This window comes from Arachis hypogaea, chromosome 19 (assembly GCF_003086295.3).
Source record: "Arachis hypogaea cultivar Tifrunner chromosome 19, arahy.Tifrunner.gnm2.J5K5, whole genome shotgun sequence".
Lineage (NCBI taxonomy): Eukaryota > Viridiplantae > Streptophyta > Magnoliopsida > Fabales > Fabaceae > Arachis > Arachis hypogaea.
The window spans coordinates 12,123,353-12,140,126 of NC_092054.1; the positions used below are offsets into that span (position 1 = coordinate 12,123,353).

The 16,774-nt window shown below is 32.0% G+C and overlaps 1 protein-coding gene across 1 annotated transcript; it reads left to right on the forward strand.

The window, feature by feature from the left end:
- The first annotated feature begins 2,626 nt into the window (after nt 1-2,626).
- On the forward strand, nt 2,627-9,622 carry LOC112775760 (uncharacterized). Its single transcript, XM_025819595.3, has 10 exons — nt 2,627-2,920; nt 4,483-4,870; nt 5,615-5,821; nt 5,971-6,192; nt 6,782-6,848; nt 6,947-7,009; nt 7,694-7,785; nt 8,236-8,418; nt 8,516-8,652; nt 9,185-9,622. The coding sequence occupies exons 1-10, from the start codon at nt 2,799-2,801 to the stop codon at nt 9,405-9,407; spliced, it is 1,704 nt and encodes a 567-aa protein (XP_025675380.1). The 5' UTR covers nt 2,627-2,798; the 3' UTR covers nt 9,408-9,622.
- The last annotated feature ends 7,152 nt before the right edge of the window (nt 9,623-16,774 follow it).

A 16,774-nucleotide genomic window follows, 5' to 3' on the forward strand; every position in this document is an offset into this window, starting at 1 on the left:
TCTATATTTCAATTTGTGCCTTTTCTTTGTGGTATATTGATCTTTTGTAACAAAAATGATTTTATTGAAATGGTAGTTTATTTAAAACTGCTGTGAACATTTTTTAGATCTTCTTAGGATTTATTTATTGTTGCTTTGTCTTTTTAATAGGCAAAAAATTGACATATTCACGTGGGTGGTTGAAATAATTTTGGATAGAAAAATTATAAAGGCAAGTTGTTGTTTTATTAAAATTGATATTCACGTGGGTGAAATTTTACTACCAGTTATTCTTTTATTTAGATTTGTTAATAATTTTTTTATAATTCCTATTCTTTACAAATTCTTTACAAAAAAGTAAATTGTTCAACTTGCAAAAAGTTTATTTTTTGTACACTCATGATAGAATGTTTAGACTTTATAAGATGCATTACTTATTTTGATTTATCACTACTCGATATTTGCAAGTTCTGTTATCTATTTTTTCTATCTATCACCATACCATTTTCATAAGGGTAGTTGTCATATTTCTTCAAAGTTCCAGATAGTCGTTCAATTTTAAATGGAAAGCATATTCATATCATAAGATAAATAATTATTTTTGTGATATTTTCAGTTACATTGGATCTGAGCAACCTCCGGTGAAGTATCTAGAGCTAAGCAACAATGGAGAATTTAAAAATATGAATGTTACCGAGTTTCCAAGTTATTGAAGTGGGTGTCATACATTGTTATTGTGCTTTCTTTTCTTTTTTAGTTTTTATTCAAAATATGAGAATTCAAAGCATTGTGGTATTAGAATGTGTAACATTTTTTAGGATTCTTCTTTTCTCAATATTTTTATGTTCAAATATCTTATGTGAAACTAAATAAACCCTTTTTAAATAAGAAAAAAAATCATATTTGTGCCATTTAAGTTGGCATTTCATTTTAATATCAAATGGTTGAATCAAATAAATATCAATTTAAATATGCGATTGAGAAAGACTATATATTGAAGTGAACTGATAAATTTATAAAACAGCAAACCAAAAAATTTGATTTGTTGCATTGTGTTTTGAGAAGGTATTAGTCTTTAAAAGATGATATCTCAATTTTATTATTTTCTGATACAGATGAATTGTTTTATATTATGAAATAGAGCAATTGAAAAGAAATGTCTATTTTACATAAGAATTTGTCTCTTTTATGTTATGTTATTTTATCATCTTTTTCATAAAATTGACACTCCTATATTAAGTTTCTCTTTGCCTATGACTTTAGACTCTAGCTGAGTAATTTTACTTCTTTATCATGTTCTAAAATAATTAACATAAATCACATTCATAGATCGTCAATCTAATTAATATAATAACTTAAAATTTTATTGAAGATCACTTAACATCAAATAAATAACGGTCCCGCTACGTTACCAACAGTATATTTGCTAACTTCTGCTAACTATTATTTATAACTGTATTTTATGGAAGTATCTTTATGGATGTGTCTAATAAAAATGTCTTTTTATGGTTGTGTTTTATAGAAGTGTCTTTATAGATATATTTTCTGGATGTGTCTTTATATATGTATTTAAAATATAATAATTAATTATTGTTGGCAATAAGTTGGCAAATAATATGTTGGTACCCTATACTTTTCCAATAAATAATGTGACTATGCTCCTATTTTATATAGATATTTTTTTAAGATGGTACAAATGGTAAGTGTTTCTCATGTGGTATTAATTAAAGGATAAAATTTTAAGATTTTATTTTTAAAAAATAAAAACTATTTTAGGTTGGTAAAATAAATAAATAATTATATCTCATTTAACTCACAAAATACTTACCATATAATAATAATAAAAAATATTAACTATCAAATAGGTAAAAACTCAAAATATATTTTTTAAGTAAAAATCCTTTGTTGAATAATTAAACAAATAAATAAAATTTATTGTCTTAACTTATTATGGTAAATAACAAATCAAATATATTTTTTATTTTATTCAAAATTTAGGTGGTGGAGGATATATTACAATAAAAAACAAGATATATTTACGAATTTATTAGTAATAAATATTAAAAAAAATAATTTAAATGATTAATTTTTGTTATTTTTAATATATATACATCTTTATAATAAATACTATTTTGACACCAGTATTTTCTTAACAATTATACATATATTTTCTTTGTTTTGTTAATTAAAAATAATTTAACTATGTGATTAATTAATTATAAATATATTGTTGTACAGGTATAAAAAATATTTAGTATATAAGTAATATTTTTTATGTATTTGTATTTTAATTAATATAATTATTTTTCTTTCATCATTAAAATAGAAACCTCTTTAAAATGATATTCAATTTATTATATTTGTTGTTTGTGTGATTAGAATATAAACTATTTTGATTAAAGTTTTACTTTTTTTAGATAGTATAGCAGGAACTATGTAACCATATTTATTTAAATACTCAAACACAGACTTTTATATTTAAGTGAAGTTTACTAATATAAACTAAAAATAACAAAATTATTTTAACTTTTATAAGTATAGAATAAAATAGTTTTGTACACTACATAATAAATTTTTATATATGAAAACTTTTTTTAAGTTAAAAATAATAACTATTAATATTAATAGTTTAGTATCAATAAATTTTTATAATAAAATAATATTTGTCCCGGGCGTAGCCCGGGTTTTACACTAGTGTTTAGAAAAGGTAGTAGATCCCTCTTCTCCTGTTCTCAGCAATCAGCTCATTTTTTCTTGAGCATTGTTGGATGTCATTAAAACGACGTCGTTGGGTGAGCTTGTGAAGGTGGAAGAAGAAGATGTCGCAACAACAACAGCAGAACAGCAACATACCAGTGAGCGAGGTTTTCTGGACTCTCGCTGATAAAGCCGACAAGAAGTTCTCCAACATCAGAGACTTGCCTTATTACCAGCGCTCTAGGTTCCCTTCTTCCTCCCTTTTTCCTTTTTCAATTAATTTTTTGTTTTGTTGGTTCCCCCAAGAATTAGGGAATTCGTGAATTGAAATAAGTTTGTTGGTTGATTTTAAGTCTTTTGGTGCACAGTGAATGACAATTATCAATTGGATTAATTGTTGTGTCATAGTGAAGAATTCTTTGCTGATTCATTTGAGAATAGGGCTTTCAATTTTGTGTAATTTAGGACAATAAGTACTGTGTAGGTTGTTCTGTGGTTTATTTATATCATTTGGTTTAACAGAAAAATGTTCAGTAGAACTGAGTGTTGGGTGGCAAAGGTGCCAAAGGGTGAAACAAACATAAGGTTAGTGTGGTTGAAACGAGTATGCATGGATGAGTTGTCATAAGCAATTGAATAGAATAAGGAACGAGGACATGATAGAGAAAGTTAGAGTGGCGCCTATTGTTGAGAAGATGGTGGAATCTTGTCTTAGGTGGTTTGGAGCTGTGGGGAAAAGACGACGAAGCAAGGTTGATCAAATAGAAGATAGACAAGTGGTTTGAGGGGAAAAAGGAGACCTAAAAAGTCTCTGAATGAGGTGGTCAAGAGAGATTAAGTATAAATGACTTTATTGCAAACATGCAAACATAATAATTAATAAATGATAGGATACAATAACATCATTTGATCCATGTAGTTGATCTCAACCTAATGAGATAAGTCTTTGTTGTTTATTTTTTTTTGGCTTATACTAACAAATGATGATGGAAATTGGGTTACTTTTAATGTTCTGATGAGGAATTGTTTTGAGGAATGATGTGAGGATTAATCATTGAAGGTAAGGGACTTCTAAGTTCGGAAGTCTAAAATTGGATGGAGTAGTATGGTGTATGGAGTGGAATGGCTAAAGCTAACTAAACCATGTTAGGAAGTGACTCTAAAAGGGACTATCTAGTATTCTAGTTTGCAGTATGCAAAGCAATATTGAAAGGATACTTATGGGTTCACCTTTACTAGACAAACCCTTCTTATAGCCTCGTTTGAGATATGATACATACTTTTATAAGGTGTTGAAGGTGTACGAATAATTGTCAAAGATTCAGGTTAATGGTATAAAGTAAGGAGATTGACCCATCAGTGAACTAAGCCTTACATTTAGCATATTATAGGGTGTATTTTGTGCAGCACTGCTGCAAGGATTCTTTTATTTAGATTAGTTTTGGGAGTTGATACTGGTGTAGTTTATTAAGTTATTTAGTTTTTTGGCATATAAAGCAATAATTATTAATATTTTACTCTAGTTTAATGGTTAAAAATAAGAATGGCATTAATTTTGCTCAACAAGGAAGAATTATTTTTACTCATTAGAGAATAAAACTTAAATTTAGTGAAGTTTGAGACAATCTATTCTGGGTAGTTAATATTTTGCTGCTTTGATTATTACATTGCTAAATGACAATGGTGTAGATTAATAATTTTAGTAAGTTTTCCTGCAAAGAATTAAATATTGACAGGTCAGTTATTGGTATTGGTTGATCTATGAATTATGAAAGCGAGATTTCTGTGAATGTAACTTTGTTGTAGGCATGATACATACTTTTATAAGGTGTTCAAGGTGTACACACAATTGTGGAAGTTTCAACAGGAGAACCGGCAGAAGCTGGTAGAAGCAGGGCTAAAAAGATGGGAGATTGGTGACATTGCATCTCGCATTGGACAGCTATATTTTGGGCAGTATATGCGCACAAGTGAGGCGAATTATCTATCAGAGTCATACATATTCTATGAAGCCATATTGACGAGGGAGTATTTTAAGGAGGGGCTGTTTCAAGATGTGAATATTGCAAACAAACAATTGAGGTTTCTTGCACGGTTCCTGATGGTGTGTTTGGTCTTAAACCGAAGGGAAATGGTGCAGCAATTGGTTAATCAGCTTAAAGTATTAGTAGATGAATGCAAGAGGACATTCCAGGTTTATATATGCTAATTTTTGTCGCATTTTCTTGTAGCATTTTGAATTTCTGATTTGTTGAATAATGTTAAGCATCTCCAAAAAACAAAACTGTTGCTGTCTAGAATATAAATGATACATCTTTACATTTTTGACAATTGACAGTTCACTTAAAACATAATCTACATGCCATAATTGACTATGATAAAAAGGTACCGCATTTAAAAATTGTGTTTAGCCATTCATGTTTTGGTAATTGTGTGTGAAGGGGTTGATTGTTCATGAAAACTATCCGCAGTGTGCGTGCGCATGAGACAGAGTGAGAGGAAGAGAAGGGGAGAGTGAGTACACGAGTGTAAATTATGTTGTTCCAAGTTTCAAGGACCGGCACAGCTATTAAGAGATTAATTTGGACTTGCCCCTCAAGAAACACCGATTTGTTAAAAGTGGATAATGAACAGGTCAATTTGATCTTGTGCAGAAATTCAATTTAATTTTGAAGGATGGGACTATTAAGGATTAAAACTGTAATGTCTTGATCAAACATGCATTGATATGAATCAACTATTCTTGAAGCATAAGTAATTCATTGAAGGCTTACATATCTAATATTGATGAATTTCTGATGTATTCTGCATTTTGAGTATAATGAAGCTGATAGACAACAAAGTAGGGTTTTGTATCGAGGCATGACATGGTGCTGTCCAGAATATGTTATGATAGAATATCATTTTTGGAAATGACCTTCATATACTTTGACTACAGGAAAGTGACTTTAAAGAATGGAAGCTGGTGCTTCAAGAAATAGTCAAATTTTTAAAAGCTGACACAGCTTTTATCAATATCAGACCCTTGAGATACAGTCTAGTTTTGGACCCTCATCCAGATACTTTACCACATGTTGCTGCAGCTATCACAAAACGAAGTTTAAAATTAAGAGATGCTGTCTTAAGTAGTTTCCATCCAAATGAGGTAAGTACCAGGATTACTTTTGCTTCTTACCTCATATAGTCATATTCCAGGGTAAAATTCATATAACCAATTTAGGTATTACTGCTAAAAGGATGTTTGCTATAATGGAATAATATTTCATTATTGATATAAATGTTATTTCCGAACAGGTTAAGTTTTCAGATATTACTCTCGACACTTTTCGGATGCTTCAATGCCTGGAGTGGGAACCTAGTGGCTCATTTTACCAGTCTACTGGTTCAAAACTTGGTCAGAATGGAGCCACTGGGGCTAGTCGTATTAGTTACTCCCAAGAAATTGCTGATCCTACCTTACCTGCAAATCCACGGAAAGCTGTGTTATACCGTCCATCATTAACCCATTTTGTAGCTGTAAGTATGAAACAATATATTTTACTTTTTCTTTCCTTTAAATAGTTTTCCAAGAGCCCATTATCCACTAATCTTTGGATCAAATTGGGTTTGATTTCATGCTAAAGTTTATGGGATTTAATTGATTTTATGGTGATTCCTAAGCAAAGCATATGTGAAATTCATGAAGCCATCTCATGTCTACTATTTCACTGTGTTACCTAATGATAACTTTCTACAGAGTAAGCCTCAATGATAAGATTGATGTCTTGTGGCCTACAGGTTATAGGTTCAAATCCTAGGAATAGCCTCTCCCCTTGTTGGGTTAACACTGCCTAAATCTATTCTCCCCAGAACACCACTGGATGTTTGTCTTTTGCAATGGGCAGTGGGACGCTGTTTTTTACTTAACAATGACCACTCAAATGAAAGAGAGAGAGAGAGAGAGAGAAGAGGATATTTTAAAAGCTTCAAATTGGAGCGTCCATTCTATGTAAAATGTATTTTTGACTTCACTCCTCTACAACTTGAAGGAAAAATGGTTCTTAATTATCAGTTCAAAATTATAGCGAGTATTTATTTCATTATCGTTTTTCCTTTCAATGGTTAGGTTCTTGCCACAATTTGTGAGGAGCTTCCTTCTGATGGTATTCTCCTTGTATACTTGTCGGCTTCAGGTTAGTTATCCTCTATAAACTAGTAATATAGCCATGTAAACTCTATTAGTTGAATTGATTGAGAGGAATGTGAACTCTATTTTCTACATCAAATGCAGGATCTTGCACTGCTGCAAAGAATGAATCTGGTTGTATACCCCTTGGTCCTCGCGGAGATGGAGGTACACTTTTTCTTTCAATCTTGTATTGCTTGCTGCATATTATTTTCTGCACTTTCCAGAGCTCCTTTAATGGGTTCATAGCCCTTTCAAGTGACAGTGCTCATTGTCCATCCTCTCACCTGATAATCCTTTTTCTTATTGGGTGGAGTTGTCAGCTACATCAGATGCTATTGTGTGAAGAAAAGCCCTTATATTTAATTCTTACACTGGACCAAAATCCATTAAATGAACTTATTTTAATGGATATTTTAGTAGAGTAATATTTAACTGTCTGGAAAACAGCACAAAAATATAATAATAATGGAGAACACTAGAATGTGATGCTGCTGCTAATAAAGAAAGAGAATAATGAATAGTAACATGACCTTTAAGGTTGTTCATGGGTAGTGGATCATCATGAACCTTTACAATTTGAACTGTGAAGTGTATTATCTCTAACTTGTCTACAATTAGTACCTTCTGTAAATTGTTTTAAGTCATTCTCACTGTCAAATTTTCTGAAATAGGTCCAAGCAAGATGAAGATTTAACATTTATTATGGTCATAGGTATATATTGAAAAGCTCTTGTAATATGTTAATGATTCTCTCTCGCCCATCAATTTGTATAACGATGATAGAATGCTTACATTAGACATAGTTCTGTTGGAACTCCAGATTACTTCAACTTGATCATCCCTTTCCAGGACCAAACTGTGTATACCCATCTGACTTTCTACCATTTACAAGAAGACCACTTCTTCTGGTCATCGATAATGATAACAGCAAAGCATTTAAGGCAAGCCCACCTTTTTTTTTAATATCACAATTTTATTTTATTTTTAAATAATAATGTTGTTTCTTCGATTTATTGCCATTGTCTATAGTAGTTTATAAATGCTTGCTTTTCCGATTGAGCTAATAATTTGGAGGGAAGTAATGTTGCTGCAATAGCGTACTTGTTAATGGAAATATTGAGCGTAAATGTTAACTATTGTATCCATTTTTCTCGGAAATTTAAGTATGCTGGGCAGCCAAGATTGAATTAGAATGATTCGACCTCCCAAAGGGTTGTATGTACATAAAATCTATCTATTTTGAACTAGATTTTATTTCAACATTTTGCATAATGGAAAATACTGTTGGAATTCTTGACGTAATCACAACTAGTATTTTCCGTCTTTAAATTCTTTGGCCTTACTGATTACTTTAGAGCATTTAAAAAAAGTAGGCAATTGATAATGTGCAGGTTATATCCGGAGCCGAAAAGGGAGAATCGATTGCTATGCTCCTTTCTCCAAGCTGTTCACCTTCAATTGCATCTGATTCTTCCTCTCATATTTCAAATGGTAGTATATTCACCATGTTTCTTACCGCTCCCCTGCAAGCTTTCTGTCTGCTGCTAGGATTTTCAGGCACTGATATTGATTTGGTCCGTTCTAAGCAACTGTTTTCCTTAAACATCTTTTATTTTCTGGGATCCAGAAATTTCTATCCTTGGTCCCTCATCAACTTAAATTTAATTTCAGGACAAATATAACAATGCTGAAATGCTGCTCTCATCTTCATTAAACAACTGGGGAGCTGTGTTGGCGACCACGGACACACTCAATCCTGTATGGGGACAGGTTTTAGGTGATCCCTTTATAAGGAGAATTCTTTTAAGGTAAAACTTCTCTCTTCATTAATGTTCCTATCCCCAACTTGAGTAAGGTTCTTCTGAAATGCTTCATGTCATGGGGGTTCGGCTATATTTTTATGTTGGTTGTCGAAGACCTAACACAACCCTCCTCCTTTATTCGGGCTTGGGACCGGCTATGTACTGCAAGTGTAACATAGGCGGAGTTGTTCTTCTGAAATGCTTGAGAAGTAAAAATCCTCAGGCTGAATTTATAAATACATAAGACAATAACATTCCCTAATTATAGGAAACAAAAAAAAGGAGGACAAAAAAGTATCAGGGTCAAAACAAATCATATGCTAAATATAATTAGAATAAACCGAGGATGTTAGCCTTTAAACAGGAGATAATTCAAATATACAGTTACGTTCAATATATCTGAAACATATTCCTTTGTGAAATACTAAGAATGTTACCCAGATATTATGGAACATACTTTCTTTTGCTTCTCTTGACAAGCTCATGTTTGCTTTGATTGACTAATCAAGCCAACCTTTTCATCTCCGATTTGGTACAGATTCATGTTTTGTGAAGCAGTATTGACCTTGTACACTCCAGCTCAAGACAAAAGTGAGTTCCTTCCGACATGTGTCCCTTCTCTTCCAACGCCTGTCCTGCCACCAAATTATTCCTATCAGAATGTAATTCTGCAACTCGCCGGAATTTTCGGTGCAACTAAGTATTTCGTCTTCTCAGAGGATGATCTTGCTGACAAAACACAAACAAACCTGGAGTTGTAGACTCTTGTGAAGATAAGCGAAAGCTTTACTTCAACAGCTTAGTGTATACTGTTTCTTTGTATAGTAGAAATCAAAAAGTGAATCTCTATTCTTGTTTGGCCGTGCGATTTCCTAGAACTTGAGTACAATATTGGTGTTGAAACAGTTTTTGAGCATGAAACAAATTATGTTGTGCTTTTGAGTTTTTACAAGCAAACACTTTATTTGTGTTGCAATTCGTTGTCGTTAAATGGCCAGCACGTGAACAAGAAAGTCAAGAAGTTTGATAGGGCTATCCCTAGGAACTATCATTTCTTGTAGCATAGTATTTATGATAATAAACACGTTGGGAGGTTCGAATCACACTTTATGACGAAGAATGATAAGGATTATTATAATTTATTATTTTTTGCTATTAATTAGTTATCAATATTTAAAAGTATAGGATAAAGAATGTTGTTGGATTATAAGATTAAAGAAATTAGATTAAAGGAATTAAGTTGATGGTTAAGGAAACGTTATAAACAATAAATTCTGTTGATGACTTAATATTTCTTTTTATGTGTGTAATAATTTATTGGTTAAAGATAAATCTAATTAAATTGAAAAATATTTTGAAAACAAAGAAATATAATAAAAATATAAATAATATAATTAAAATTTGAACATATAAGTTAACATAAAAATATATAAAATAACAAAAATGTTATGTGTACATAAAAAAAATTAGTATCTAATTAGTTATTATGTATAAGTATATATTATTTAAATTTGTATATTTTATATTTTAACATATAATTTATATCACTAACTAATTTAGTGGTTAAATTTTTTGATATTTAATTTATCCTACTATGCAACTAATCTTTCAATCCTTATTCCTAACTTTTACATTTGCCGATTGATTTTCATATTTTCTAGTGAACACTAAAATTAGGTGAAAATGCATATGAAGTTGATAGTTAGGGATGACAACATTATTCGAACTCGGAGTATCCACTCCTCCCTTATCTATTCGGGTTCACTTGTTCCAGTGTGGAGCAGGTTTTTAGCAGGGTGGGTCTTGAGTGGGGCGGAATGGGATCAGATTTAGGTAATGCTTGCTCTGATATATATAAAATAATTAATAAAATGATTAATAATATTATATCATATTTAAGTTTTTAATTAATTTGTATTATATATGTGATAATGGTTATATAAATTTTGAAATTTTATTTTATTTGTTGGATTTTAATAATTATAGGGATAGGTACCCACGAAAACGAGTTAGAGTTCAATTTTTTACTACCCGCGAGTAGGAGAGTTCTATCCGGGTTATTGTAGGGTAGGATGGCATCGGATATAGCAAAAACCTGTCTCTACCGCCCGATTGCCACCCCTATTAATAGCTGACAATGGTTAGACAATTTGACATATTTAACTAAATTATCAGAGTGAACACCCAACTCGGTCCCTGTCCATTCCAAATTAGGACAAGGCGACCCTTGTCTAAAAAAGACACCCATGCCGGTTCCTGTCCCTCCCTAAAATGAGTCATCGCGGCCCCTCCGTCGTATCCCTTAACCAAAGTTGACAAAAAAATCTTATGTGGTAGTTACTGATGCTGATGTGGACGTTTGTTCACAGTGAAATGCCAAGTTGGATTAAGAAAAATAAATAGGGATCAATTTGTCCCCATGCCTCCTTCAAAAACGACATTTTTTTTTGTTAAAGAAGAACTAAAACCTAATTTGGATGGTCCTCTGCATTCCTAACCTCTCCACACTCACTCGTATTCGATACAATAAGAGACAAATCCTAGGGTACCATGATTGGGAGTGGAGTATATTGCTCATCCTCGAACTTGCAAATTGGAGGTGATAATTCAAATTGCAGCATAAACTTTAGTGAGAGTGTTCGAGCTCAAAGGAAGAAGAGATGGGTCTCCCAAAGTGCTATTGCGGGTCTCATGCTATTCTATTCATGTCTGAGACCGAAAATAAGACAGGTTATTCTTTCGTTTCCCTTACCTCGAGGTATGTTCATGGTATTAATGTTTTAGTTGGTTTAATTCTGTATTTACTATTAGTCTCACAAAATTAATTCAAAGTATAGACTGCAGAAGCTCATTGCTCATTTTTTGCATGGCTAGATGATTATATTTCTTCGTTTAATGAGTATGATGTGAAGACAATCTCAAAGGGGATATTGTCGCAGAAGCAGAATTGATTTGAAGGCCTAAGTGATGCGATGGATGATAAAGTGAAAAAACTAGAGGATATGTTGATTGGATTAGAAAATCAATTGGAGAAGAGTAGATAAAAAATGCGTGAAAGTAAATGCTTGGGTTTAGATTGTTGTATTTTTGTATTTTTTAGTGAGATTGTGGTTGCCTACTTGTTCGGGACAACTTTATAGGAAACTTGATGAATAATTTTGGTTTTGTGTCACAAGATGAAATCATGTATTTAAACATTCTTAAAATTAAATGAAGATGAATTACTGTTATCATTATTCAAAGGTCCCTGAACTTAATCCAAATTCGTGTAGCAAATATTTATACATGTAACATGAATTCAACTAATTTTATATAAAGTATAGAAGTTCATATATTATATTCACACTGATACTTAATAAGCAATTCATCTGTTTATAGTTTAGATAACATAACAAGGACAACAACATGACCCTAAATAAAAAAACTAATATGTATGTTGGAACTATTGTATCATTTCAAGTCTTAAAGATACAACCTAAACAACCAAAATACCAAAACAACAATTCACATTTGTATAACCCTATTAGCATTATCAATGCTGTTTAAGAGGCTTAAGTCCTGGAAGCCTAAAGTCAGGTGTTAGTACAAATTTCAGAAGTCTTGATGCAATAGTTGAAGTAGTAGCAACCATCGTCTCTATAGAAATTGCATCATTTGTGTTTCTTGGAGTTGTCATACTAGCTACTGGACCAGTGCATTGATTTTGTGAGTTGTGAGGCATCAGGTTTAGACCTTGTGAAGGTTGAGATTTGAACCATAAGGTTGGCCCTAGTCCTGATACGGGTGGGGGTATAATACATGGAGCTGTAGACCTAACAATATGGTATTTCTCTCTAAATGATCTAGGATTGCCATTGGAGTTTTTTTCTGCAGTCTGTTATAAATTTATTAAATTAATTAACTAAAAGTTTCTATGAAATTGATATGTAATAATATACAGCATCAAACAGGTTTTTATTTTTTCTAAAAATAAAAAATAAAAAATGACCTTTTCAGTTTGTAGTGCAGAGTAGAATTTTTTCACTCTGAATTTGGGCTACTGCTCCAACCCTCATAGAATTTTTAGACAATTTTTTCTTAGCTTTTCTTACCTTAATCTATGACATATTAATGTGTTACAGAAAGCAAGCAACAAAACAATATAACATATATATTCTTATACATTGGACTCACCACAGAATCTACTATTGTCTCTCTTCTAGTGACATTTTCATTGACATTGATGGTGCTGCTACCTTCTTATGTCTACTCAATAAAGTTAAAAAAATATGCACAATTAAGAATATATCTAAACCTATTTAGGACATATAAATTCCTGAACATTTTATTTTTTGGACAATTCAATCTCCAATCTAGAGACATTGTAGTAGACAGATGTACTTAATCAGTGTTTATTGCTGGAGTGTTTGATAAATTCTGGTTCATTGTCCTTTTCTGTACTCTTCTCTCCTTTTTAGTCATAGACTTCTAATTGGGATCTTGTGGTGCATTTGTACATGTCTTGTAGTAATGACATTTTTTGTCACACTTAGAGCGGGTAACAATGAATGTCTTTTTTGCCTTGGTTATACTCATCTCTCTCTCAACTGGGTTAACTTTTCTCTTCAATTTGGGTCTATGAGCAACTCTCTTGATTATGGGAGGTAGTGACCTTGGGGCATCAGTAAATGTCTAGTACTCTTCACTGTTGATAGGTTTAATACAATATGAATATATTGATTTGATAGCATCTATAGCTAGCCACTTATGGACAAAGTCCTCAGCATTAAAGCCCATTTTAGCCAATGCTGCAATTGCATGTCTACAAAGCATTTCTATTGACAACATCCAATTTAATCAAAATCAGATGTTAGACAATTAGCAACAAACCAATAATTATAAAAACGAACTTACCAGTCAACAAACCAATAATTATAAAATCAAACTTATTGGTTAATTGTCAAACATTGCATATGCATGTTCTCTCCTGAAGATTAACACCAACCTTATGATTTTGGGAATGCACCTAAAAAAGGATCCTTTGTGAATCACCAACCCAAATAGCTCTCCATCTATAGTTCTTAGGCTTGATGAATTGATCCAACTTCTTATGTTGTACTGGAGCAAGAGGTCCAATATAAGTCTCTAACTTCTTCTTATGTATTTCCATCTTTCTCATTATGTAGCACCACAACTCTTCACACATCGTCAAAATCGGCTTTTTCCTATATTCTACGCTTTACATTCCAAACTTCATACATGTTGTTAGTGATATTGTCTACTTTGGTCCCATGACTAAAAAGCATCTTACACTAAATAGCTAACTCAAATTTTTGCATATATTCCCATGCTGAAGCACATACTTATTTCAGTTTCTCCATCGCAGCACTAAATTCATTGTGTGTGGTATTCCAATTGCTTTGTCTCTTCATCTTTAAAGTTCTTGATGAAATTTTTCTAGATATGTAGAACACAGTTCCTGTGATAAGCTCTCGAAAAAATATATTTCAAAGCCAATGCCACTCCCTAAATTAGTCCCAAGACAATTATTAGTAGTTCCATTTAAGCAAAATACATGACATTAAAAAAAAAAACATATCAGAGTATAATTGTATATAATATCAAACTCATTAATGACTTAAAAAAAAAAAACTAACATAGCATAGTATAATAGTATATGATATTAAACTCATCAATGATTTAAAAAAAAAAAAACTAACATGGCAGAATATAATAGTATATGATATCAAACTCATCAATGGTTATTTAAAAAAAAAAAACACTAACAGACCATGATACATGATACCAAAATCATCAAGCTCCATCAGAATATATGACATTAAAAAATTGACAATTAACCAAGCAAAGTACAAGGTATTAAAATCAACAATAAGTAACCAAACAGAGTACAAGGTATCAAATCATCCACAAGTAACCAAGCAGATTACATGAAAATATGAAATTAAAAACAAACAAGAGTATATGACATTAAAAATTTTAACAAGGCAGGATATATGTTTTTTTAAAACCAAAATTAATAGTTAGAGGTTACCTTTTGTTGATCCGAGAAAAAATTCAGACCTAACTCAGTGCAATCTCCTAGATCTTGCTGAAGTATTGACAAGAACTACTTCCATGTATCTTTGCATTCGTTAGGAACTATAGCATACGCAATAACAAAAAAATAGTTATTGACATCTTTCCCCACTGCAGATAATAGCTGTCCACCATAGTAATCTATCAAATAGTGACAGTGACTCTGGCTGAGGTATCACATTCACCAAAGCTGTACTTTCAGGATTACTCCTATGAAGTTTCATCAGATAATCACGAATTTTTTCACACTGAACTTGTTCATTGTCTATAACTATCTCTCTACCAGCTTTCAATGACCTACTTATTATTTTACCACTTAGGCGCACGTTGTAATATTCATGATGTACTTTATAGCTTGCTTAGGTTTTAAATCAGGCTAAGTAAGTAGCCTCTTGACCAACTTTGATGTTATCAATTACCTGTTAGCTAGATTACTACCAAAATTGCTAATATAGTTATACTCATTCACCAAAGTCTTCACCTGATAAGAACCCCCTGCATTGTTTCAAGATGTCAGAATCAACCAAGAACAGTCCTGTCCTGCACATGCAGACCTTACCTCTTCTTTTCATTCTTTAGATATACTATATCCTTCCTTTCATACACAAAATAATCCTTTATTGAAACTTTCTATTGTAATGAATGTTTGCCCAACTTTAAATTCAACTTTTTTATACTCTGTCTCCTCATTGAATGCATCAAATACAGTCTTGCCTTCATCATTATCTGACACTGGACTGTTAGATGCTTCACTCTCATACTCATAAGACTAGTCATAATTAGAGTCTAACTCTTTTTTAACTATTTCAGAATTTGAATCCACTGTATTTCCAGTCAAACCATTTTCAGATCCCTCACCATCCCTTGCTTGAAGTCCATTACTTCTATCACCTCTCACCTACTTGTTCCATATCAAGAATATGTGTCCTCCTCCTACCTGAATATTTTTTTGAAGCCCTTTTCTTGGCTGTCTTCGGAGAATTACTTAGACCACTCTTACTTGGTCCAACCTTATCCACAATATGTGGGTCACCCTTAATCAATTCACTATTTGGGCCAGACTTTACCTCACCATCTGGGCCTGAATAGCTTTCTTCCTTGGTGAAACTATTTTTTTCTTCTTTTTTTTCAACCTCTTCTTCCTTCTGCTCCTCACTATCTTCACTACTATTTATATCATCATATCTCGGAGGAGGAGGTTTGTAGGACTCGTCCTCAGTTGTTTCATACCCATCATTTGTGGATGATAAGTCACTCAAAATAACGTTCTCAGCTTGCTTCTCCTCATCTACAACTTTTAGTCATACTAACCGGATGATCAAAGTAGATGTAAATTTCATTTGTCTCCTTGTTTTTACTCTTGTTATTCCTCATGTCATTTATCTCAGAATTACCTCTCATTACATATAAGTCAAATTCTAAATCAAGTGCTATGTTATCAAACCAAAACATAGTCTTGTAATCTGTGTAACCAAGCTTTTTCGGTAACGCTTCAAAATCAAAGAAGTTCACCAAATCAATGTCTAAATGTGGTCATTTCTTCACTTTTTCATTAACATAATCCAATTTATGCTATGAATTCCTCTTAAAATATCCTCCATGATGAAAAACATGAACTATTTTAAACTCGTCCATCTACAAATAACTACTAATAAAAATTTAGTTTATGACATTTTATCTGACTGTGTCCGTGATCTAAACCATTCAAAAGCAATATTATTTATTTAACAAATTAATTAAACAACTTAAAATGCCATTTATGAAATTTAAAAAAAGCACAATCACTGAATATTCCAACATCAACATCACTAAACACTCCAACACCAACATACAATTTAGGAGTAGAGATTAAATATTGCTAATTTTTGAGACCGTAAAATTTGTCACTAACCTGAACAGCGACAAGAGCTATCTCCACTCTACGACGTCAGTGACTCCATCAATTACACAGTTAGAAGCATCGTCTAGTTAGCACCCTTGTCAGCACTACCACTAGCTACTTCCTCTACTGTTTGTTCTTTCACGCAAAGAAAATTACAAGAATTTGGTTGTT

Coding starts and splice junctions, on each gene's coding strand:
- LOC112775760 (XM_025819595.3), top strand. CDS start 2,799: ATGTCGCAACAACAACAGCAGAACAGCAACATACCAGTGAGCGAGGTT. Junction 6,193..6,781: donor CATTAACCCATTTTGTAGCT/GTAAGTATGAAA, acceptor TTCAATGGTTAG/GTTCTTGCCACAATTTGTGA. Junction 7,010..7,693: donor TGGTCCTCGCGGAGATGGAG/GTACACTTTTTC, acceptor ATCCCTTTCCAG/GACCAAACTGTGTATACCCA.